The 9,571-nt window shown below is 46.1% G+C and overlaps 1 protein-coding gene across 1 annotated transcript in view; it reads left to right on the forward strand.

The window, feature by feature from the left end:
- Nucleotides 1-2,738, forward strand: part of atp8b3 (ATPase phospholipid transporting 8B3) — a 17,098-nt gene extending 14,360 nt beyond the window's left edge. The window contains exons 22-28 of the mRNA XM_036519089.1: nucleotides 1-96; nucleotides 304-527; nucleotides 1,192-1,275; nucleotides 1,461-1,685; nucleotides 1,881-2,019; nucleotides 2,237-2,367; nucleotides 2,484-2,738. The exon at nucleotides 1-96 is cut by the window's left edge and continues 91 nt beyond it. Coding sequence (XP_036374982.1) covers nucleotides 1-96; nucleotides 304-527; nucleotides 1,192-1,275; nucleotides 1,461-1,685; nucleotides 1,881-2,019; nucleotides 2,237-2,367; nucleotides 2,484-2,738 — 1,154 coding nt within the window. The remainder of the gene's footprint in view (nucleotides 97-303; nucleotides 528-1,191; nucleotides 1,276-1,460; nucleotides 1,686-1,880; nucleotides 2,020-2,236; nucleotides 2,368-2,483) is intronic.
- The last annotated feature ends 6,833 nt before the right edge of the window (nucleotides 2,739-9,571 follow it).

The raw sequence follows: 9,571 nt of genomic DNA on the forward strand, positions 1-9,571 counted from the left end.
GGCAGAAGGCAGCCGTGGTCCAGCTTGTTAGGAAACACACCTCTGCCATCACCATGGCTATTGGAGATGGGGCCAATGATGTGAACATGATTAAGAGTGAGGGGGATTCTCTGGGGTAGTGTTACACATGTAGAACATGTTACACAAGGGGAAGTGCTGAAAGACATGGCAAGCCATAGACTGGGGAGCAGGTTTGCTCGTGTTGTGCCAAAAGATGTAAAATTCAGGGTTGACTCAAACCCTCTGCTATTCCACCCATTCACTTCCTCTGCCTCTGCTTCTCTTTCTCTCTCTCCCTCTCAGCGGCTCACATAGGAGTGGGACTGAGTGGAATGGAGGGCAGTCAAGCGGTGCAGAATGCTGACTATTCATTGGCCCAGTTTCGCTTTGTGGGCAAACTGCTATTGGTCCACGGGCGCTGGGCGTACCGCCGCATCTGTATCTTCCTCCGCTACTTCTTGTACAAGACTTCCACGTTCGCTTTGGTGCACATCTGGTTTGGTTTCTACAATGGTTTCAGTGCACAGGTTAGTGTACCCAGCAGCAGGGGAGGGAGCTGAAACTTTAAGGAATTCTGATTAATCGTGACTAAAAAAAGTGAAAGTGAAGTGAAATCCAAACACTACTTTGGACATATTTTGAGTGTAGGATAGGTTCTAATACAGCGACTGTGGTTATGATCCAGCTGTGATACATCCATTTTCTCAGTAACTTTATTATTTTCTTCTCACAGGTAACTGAGAGAATTCCACACAGACATTACATTATATGCGTAGCAGATGTTCTCATAAAAAGGGACTTGTATAGCATCCATTTATGCAGCTGTGTATTTACTTACAACTAAATTTGCAAGTGTACAACAACAGAGCCCCACCTGGGAACTGAACTGGCAGTCTTGGGATTACAAGCCCTGCTCCTTGCCCCTCTGCACCACACCATGCCTGAACCAAAGGGCTCATAAGAAAGTCTGTCTTAGTGAATGATATGATGCAACACAGAACAGGGAAGATGACTCTAGTAGCTCGCAAGTGGTCATTGTGTTACCCCTCTGTATCGCACAGTGGATGATTGATGCTTGTATTGCAGGATAGTTGCGTTATTCAAATGACCTGTCCTTTCCTTTCCTCTTCCTGTTTCTCTGTTTATGTATTTACACGTATATGCCTCTCTGTCTCTCTCTTTCTCTCCCAGGCTATGTATGAGAACTGGTTCATCACTTTGTACACAGTCATGTATACAATCCTGCCCATACTGAGTGTGGCTGTATTTGATCAGGTATGAAAGGATGATGCAGAACTGAAGGAGATCTACCTTTGATACTTCAATACTTAGATTCAGTATGGGCTAGACAGCTGAAAAACAGTGCTTCCTGCTATGTAGCTGTCTCCCCGCACTCATCCTCCCTCAGTCAGTCTGCTCTGGTGTTGGTAAATGTGGTGATTTCTTCTCTTGTCTGGCAGGACATCAGTGCAAAGGCCAGTATGCACTGGCCAGAGCTCTACCAGGTGGGGCAGCGGCAGGAGCTCTTCAACCCCTGGCAGCTGTCGGCTGCCATTCTCTACTCCACCTACACCTCCCTGGTCCTCTTTTTCATACCTCTCGGCGTCTTCCACTATTCTGCTCTCGATTACCAGACCTTCGCAGTCACCGTGGCAACAGCTGCGGTCTTCACCGTCACTGCTGAGGTTAAGGGGGGGTGGGGCTGGGGGGCACTGGGGGTGATGGGGGGAGGGGGAGCTGGACATAGCACACAGTTTAAGAGTTTAGACCCCTTAAGCCGTGCATTAAATTCTGGTCCAGTACTGTAATAGGGACAATATGGTAAATTGCTGACATAAAGAAGGTTGTACTAATTCTGTGGTATTGTCTGTGCCTCTCAGGTAACTCTTCAGACAGGATTCTGGACGAAGTACAATGCTATAGCGGTTTTCCTGAGTCTCGCCATGTATTTTGTGTCAACAGTGATACTGCATAGCCCCCGTCTGCATGCAGCAGCACCCACAGACTACTATTTCCCTGGTAAACAGTCCACATCCATGCTAAGCACACATACGCACACAAGTGCACACACACACACACACACACACACACACACACACACACAAACTGTCTTATTCACTGTCATTGGTGCATTTTGTCATTATAGATATTCCCTGGGTATGCACTCATATCACCTGACTTCACATGCCCATGCTGTAGTCCATTCCTGTATTGGTGAGTTGCTCTCTCCTGTTAGGTGCGTCTCTGAATGCCTTCGCGAACCCCCTGCTGTGGCTGATCACTCTGTTGACCGCCTTCACCGCAGTGCTCCCCTCGCTGACTGCCCGTGCCCTCGCACTCGTCCTCAACCCCATGGACACGCACCGGGTGAGAATGGCCAGATGTTGTCCTCAAAATGTTTTAACATAGCAGTATTTTCTTTCGTGCCTCTCTGCCTCTTTCGTGGTGAGATATTCATGTGTCACGTTGCCGGTGAATCTCAGGTTCACAGCTCAGATCCCGCTTCGTCGAGGGGAACTTTGGAGATGCAGGCACGCTTCAGGAGGGGCGATCTCCACCGCCGCTCATCCTACGCCATGTCCCAGGGCCGGGGCTTCGGACGCCTCATAACCTCGGGGGTCGGACTCCGCAGCACAGCTCCTCAGCAGGGCGGGGAGCAGACAGCAGGCAAAACTTCCCCGGAACCAGGACACAAACTAGAACAGGAGGACACCAGTGCTCTCAGGACTTCACGCTGAGGAGCGTCAGGGGGACAAGGGCACAGCATCTATGTGACCAGACCCCACTGAAGTTAGTATTCAAAGAGTGTATTGTTACCACAATTTCGCTTCAGCTGTGAATGTATGTATTCCACACTTGGCAAGAAGAATAAATCGATGCATAGGTTCACTGTAAAGCGCATCTTCTGGAAACCCGGGCATAAGCGACTTACCGTATGCAGCACAGCTAATGTATACTGTCTTTGTATTTTTACAAGTAAAATTTACTTTTAAGGAAATATATAGGTGTACACCATTATTTGTGTATGTGATAGTATCTACTTCTGACGGCACGGGTTAATGAATGAATTGGGATTGAGGGGGAGATGGGAGTACATCCCGATTGTCTGAGACTGCGTCAGGGGTGGGAGGCAGCAGAGAGGTGGCTGCTCAGGTTTCAGCGATGCTGAGAGACTGCGCTCCTCTCATCCTGTGAACACGTCACGGGAATAGAGCTTACTCTCCTCTGCCTCACAGGGGCTAAGCCCGGCGTCTGGCTAATGGAAATCAATCACGGCTCCCTTATCGGCCAGTGCAGCACAGTTCTGACATGTCAACGGCTTTCGCTGATCTGTGTCGCCAAATGTAGTGTGAAAGGAGACAAACTCACCCGCATCTGGGGGATCATCGATCAGAAGATGGCAGGGAGGAGAAGGGTATGAATCAAACTGATACGTTAGGATGTGGTCTTGAGGAGTTTTTAGGAATGTTTCTTTGAATAGCATGTTATTTTAAACCTGTTAGTGATGTGCGCAGGTTGTTGTTTGATCCCGGACAGCAGTAAGTAATACTGTTCATGTTTCCACAGCCATAAACCCAGGGTTATGGGCTCCATGCTTATGAACACCAGGTTATGGGCTTGACACTCATAAGTCCAGGGTTATGGGCTCCACATTCATAAACCCAGGGTTTATTTTTCACATGTAAATGAATTCTCCATGGTTTTGTGAGGCCACTTGCATGTTTAACCAGAATAACTATACAAAAGATCTGAGGAGAGCTTTAAAAGAGAATGTTATAGCTATGAAGGAAATCCTGAAGCAGCCAAGTGGGAGCAGCTGAACCTCTTGTAAAGATCTAGTTTGCTGTCTTTTCACCTTGTTGGAAAAAACTGTTGTTGCCTTATTTCAGTCTTATTGTCATGTCACACTTACCTCCCTGTCCTGCAGCAGCTGGTGGATACACTGTCCTTTTTTTCCATACACTTATTGAACTTTGTGGACAGCAATTCTTTCCCTCTCCAATAACAACACAGAAATTGATTGTTTTTCAATTGTTTTATTTGATTTTTTCAAAACACGCAATTTACCCATATTATCCTTTTTTATTTTTTTTATTTTCTGTAACAGTTATTACTCAGTTTTTTTCCTTCTTCAAAGTTCTCCACTAGTGCTAAACAGGAAGTCCTCCACAGGCCCTAGGTCTTCCTGTGTGAGCGGGAGGGAGAAGGAGGCTCTCTGTGTGACACCCTGGCTCATCCTGTGTGTCAGTGTGGGGGACACTAGCACATGCACACTCACTCAGGGCCCAGTTGTCCCGAATGTGTCCTTCATGTCAGCTCTGAAACAGCTGCTGTGGGTTGCTACCACGTCACAGACAGCCAGGTGTAATTAGGCCCGGGTTTACATGTATCTGTGCGTATTTCTGTATGTGTGTACATACGTATGTGTTCATGTGGTCAGATATGCATGTGTGTGTGTGTGTGTACCTGTGTGAGAATACGGAATTATGAGCTGCATAAAGCTGGCATGAATGTGGAGGTGCTGTCGCGGGACCCGCACAATGTGTTTTGACAGTTAGGAATCAGCTTGTTAGAGTGGTGGATTGTCAAATATGTGATTTAATCTTTGGTTTCAGTACAGGCACTCCCAGGGCAGACTCAAAATTACAAAGCAGGAAAGCTCATTAGGTGAAGTGTGTGTGCGTGTGCTACTGCATGTATGGAAGTGCTATAGCATGCGCAAATGGAAGATACCCTTAATCCCTGATGAGTTTCTTGATGAATGTCTATGCTGTGATCACCTCTGGAGCATACATTTTCTTTCTTCTTGTCTGAATATGGTTTGGTTTTTCTTGGACCTAGGGTTGTTGATGTTACAACATATATTTTGCCAAGTCTACGTGCCTGTTTGCACATACCATGTCTACCACTGACTGCTATATGAACAGAATTTAGTCCAAATGCCGCAGCAAAGTAAGGCAGTCGGATTTGCAGTCAGTTGGAGGTTAAAGGTGCCCCCTGGTGGAAGAGCTAGCACAAGTTGGAGCACTGAGGCCCAGCAGGTAGCAGTGCAGGGAACATGGATTCCAACATAGTAAATAAGCGCAAGCTGAAAAACATCAGTGAGCATAACTGGTGATGGGGGTCTCTGTAGTGGTTTGGATGAGACAGTCATTTACGCACAGTGAGTGTCTGTGTTCTAGAGCATTTCCAGGCACTCTGAAACAGTACCCTGAGTGACTGGAGTTGCCAGACACATGGGAGGGAGGGTCTTGGGGGGTGGCGGTTGAGGAAAGAAAGGGGAGGGTTGTACACTCTGACCCAGCAGCAACGATTAGGATTGGGGAGTCAGGTGTTTGCATAGCTTTCTGTGCAAAAAGAAACTAGCCAGACCCACTTTTTCCATTGGCCAGTTTCATCAACAGTATATCAACAGGAGACAGGACTAGAGGGGAGTGGAGGGGAACTACATGACCACCGACTGCCCTGCTGCTCATTGCTTTCTGTTCTGTACCCAGCAGTATTTCAGAGTCTGTGTCATCTGAAACAGGTGGTTCTGAGAACCAGGACTGAATAGAACATCTACAGGACCAGGATGGTTGGGGGGGGAGTGAGGGGATGGTGGTATATGAATTTTGAGTTAAGTCCTTGCAGTGATGCAGCTAGATTTTGAAGTGTGCGCCGAGCAGTGAGAGGTAAGCATTGAAGAGCAGTACTGCACATCGGGCTCGGGGAATGGTGCGTGTGAGGGAAGGGGACGGGGGGTAGCACAGGATGCGAAAACTTTCAGACTGTTTGGCTGCTGAATTTGGCAGGTGGGGATGACAGCGGTGCACTATGCCGAGAGCCTCTTTTCCCATCTCTCCCTCCATCCCTCCTTCCTGCATGTTCTCTCTATACCTTTCTCTCGTTTTGAAACTGATTGTCTTCTACCATCACAAAGACACTTGGTTCTGATTGATTAACAGGTAACAGAAGAGGGAGGGCACAGTGTGACTGGGGGGGTTAACAGTTTTCTTCTGAAGTCAGACAGAAATTTTAATTCCAGAATGTAATGCAGGTATGCTTTTCGACAATAGATGAGAACACTTTGGTCAGAGGCGTCAGTTTCTGAGCACTATATTCATATTCACCTCGAGCATTTTGCAACCAACTATGTCAAATATAAATGCGCGTTGTGATTTGATCAAAAAAAAAAATTAATAAGACAAATATGTGACCAGTTCTGTGGCTAAATCCCTCTGATCACTCCCAATTAATACATCTGCATTGAGACAGCAAGGAAATCACACTGCCGTGGAATTAAAACTGAGGAATGAGATTGCACATCAAGTTGGAATGGTAGAGTGAAAGGGTTAAACCCCCCCAGACACTGTCCCCTACTGTCAGGGTTTATATACACAAAAGAAACATGGGGAAAGGGGGAGGATTGAAACCACTGATCCGCATTACTCTACTGGATAGAGGGACCACGCTTAATCATACGTGTGGCATTGAAGCTACTTTGAGACTAAGTGCACATACATAATTATAACTAATTAGTAATGCTGAGTGTTTCAGTTTTTTGGACAGAATCCCCCCCCCCCTGAAAAATAGGATCATATCCTGGTCTTAATAATAATAATGAGGATGATGTAAAACATAACAAATAATCATTAAATTGCAGGCTAATTGCAGTGGACATACCCAGTTAACACATACAGCCCCATGTGTATGTTGTGCTTTGTAGTCTCAAGGCATGGCTGCTTGTGGCTTCAACATCAAATAACAGGCCTTGATCCAGTATGCAATTAGAGATCAGTGGTTGACACAACACATGCACACAACCAGCGAAAACCACAAAGACCAAACTCGAAAAACAAGGACCCCCTCCAATGCCCCACCCCCAGCACCCCCACCCTTTCCCCAAATATCTGCCTTCATAGCCCTCCCCCCAGTCTCTCCATCCTCCTTTCCCACTACGTCACAGGTCATTCCTGCAGTTTTCTATACAGTTATACAATATCCATGCAGAAAGGAAAAAGAAAAGGTTGCATCCTCTTTTCAATGGAGGTGCAAGCGTCTATCTTTTTAATTACATCAGGACCACTTGAACACACACAGGAAACACTTGGAAAGTAACGGTGTAGTTTTCTTTCGGAGAGAAGAGAACAAAATGACATAAACAGAGCAGAAACGGCCCTCTCTCTTTCATCATCTCAATCTACACTCTGATTTCAAAAGCGAGCCGTGTGTTCGTCTTCTGTCCTCGGAAATCCGAACGTGCCTTGGCTGTCTCCTCCCTCCCTCCGAGAGGGCCACTCGGACTCCTTCGCTCCCACGCACAGGAGCTGGCGTGCTCTTGTTTCTCAGCCCCCCCCGCTTTCCTCACCCCGCTCTCCGCTGCTGATCTCCTGCCTCCTCCCTAATCCTCTCCTCCTTTTTCCCATCCCAACTTGCAGCCTCCACAGAAACATTCAGAATGTCTTTCCTTTATGAAAACATTGAATACATGCCACTTCAAAACAAACAAACAAACAAACAGACAGAAAATGAGCAAACAAATCAAATCATAATTTAACAGTATAAAGCTTCAAGTCACAAATTCCAAAACTAACTATTGTTATTAGTATTATCGTCATTATCGTTATTATTATTTAAATTACATAAGCTTTACATGAAAGGTTTGAGGTATTTCAGAATTAATTGTCAACACATGCCTGCCAAGTCCTCGCACTAGCCAAGGGGAGGAGGGGGGGGGGGTCAATGGTGTGGAAGAGGCGGGGGGCTGTGTCCTTTTGGTCATGACCTATCAGATGCAGGATTGGTGGTTGTGAAGGGCATACAAGTGACATACAAGTGGCGAATGTAAATGTCTTGTGACTCTAACAGTAAAGACACACATCTGACCTTAGCAGCCACATTGTGCACACTCCCTTCTATGTTACATAAAAATATCTCTGGCGGAAGTGTCAATGTGATCAAGCACAGAGGTGTGTCTCTGCACAGTAATGAGTGTTTCTTCCGGAGCGAGAAGTAACAGGATTTCTCATGTAAATGGCATAATAAATGAGTGTAACTACACAGGAAAAAGTCCGAATGACTTTATACATGATAAAGTGCTTTTATTCTAGTATCAAGATGGATGTAGTGACATTTCTTTAGAAGCTAACAGGGCCCCCACATATACTTTGTGCCCCCTGCTCTATCCACATTTAATTTATGCATGTGCATGTATGCATGTGTGTGTGTGTGTGTGTGCGTGTGTGTGTTTGTGTGTGTAGGTGTATGTGTGTGTGCGCATGCGTGTGTGTGTCTGTCCAGAGCAGTCCCACCCGTGGTTGAAGGAAAAAGGCACTCAACTCTATCTGCACGGCAGCCACCTCGCCCCCATGTGGCACAATGCAGTCTGACTGCGCTGTGTCTGTGTGTGCTGCGTCAATGTCTGTCCTGTGGCTAATTGTATGTAACAGCATTTGGCGGGGGGGGGGGGCAGTTTTTGGTTTGCATCCCCTAGGCAGCACTAGGACTGGCAGGCTGGAGTAATCTTTGGTATCAGTGGCTGTTTCACAAACCACTCAGCTCAGTGAGGTAGCCACACTGGTGCTCACTACAGACGAGGTCATTTCATCACTTTCTCCCCCATTACACATATATGTATCCTTGCTGAAAAGTGTTCTTCAAATATCTCTACCCATCATGTGCTCACTGCTCATAGCAAACTGAGCATGCATCCCCATCTAAACACTATCCACCAGCCATTAAACCACACGGCTGGCGTGGTTATCCCCGGGGGAAATGCTACCATCGCAGTTGCAGACCATGCAGGTTGAGCCAAAGTTCCAGCTCCTCCTGCATTCTTTTGTACCTTCCCCCTCCCTGCGTCAATTCGGCCAGGGCATGTGGCGATCGCGTTGCCACGATGAAAGGTCAGAGGTCTCCCCTGTTGGACTGCACTGTAGCTCTTTTTTTACACCTCGACATTTTCTCCTTTTCTTGGAAACAACTCTTCTCATCAGCCACACAATATTCACAAGTAATGCAAAAAAACATCCCATGTCCTTCACTTTCTTCAGTCCTTTTTTCTTTTTAAAAGTCTTTTGCTTTTTATGTTTTTTTTTTGTTTTGTTTTTTGTGTTTTTTGGGGGGATTTATCAACAAGGTGCCTTACATATGCACAACAGAGCACAATAGTAACAAGAAATAGAAACTTTGTGTCTATGGTACTAATTACCCGCATCAATATTATAGAGTGAAAGAGACAGAGAGAAGAAATAGCAGGAGCTGGGGAAATGAGGAGGTAGAGAATCAAAGATAGAGTGATAAAGAGATAGAGATATTTCTTTCCTTCAAAAATGTTTCTAGTTTATTGTGGTTTCCGTTTTGTAGTTTTTCTCTTTCTCAAGACGAGGATTGTGGGTTGCTTTTTCCTATGAGGTTTAGTATCAAATGCCTTTCCCCTCTGTCTGGACTATGTTTCTTTAAAAAGATTGACTTGCGTGAATTCAATAGTTGATTGTTGGTTGCTATGGCACAGATTGCCCACTAGTGGGTGGGGGAGGTGGAGGGCACTGAAACTGTGAACCCTGTACCATCTTCTCTGATTATCATT

The sequence above is a fragment of the Megalops cyprinoides genome, chromosome 2 (genome assembly GCF_013368585.1).
Source record: "Megalops cyprinoides isolate fMegCyp1 chromosome 2, fMegCyp1.pri, whole genome shotgun sequence".
Taxonomy (NCBI): Eukaryota; Metazoa; Chordata; class Actinopteri; order Elopiformes; family Megalopidae; genus Megalops; species Megalops cyprinoides.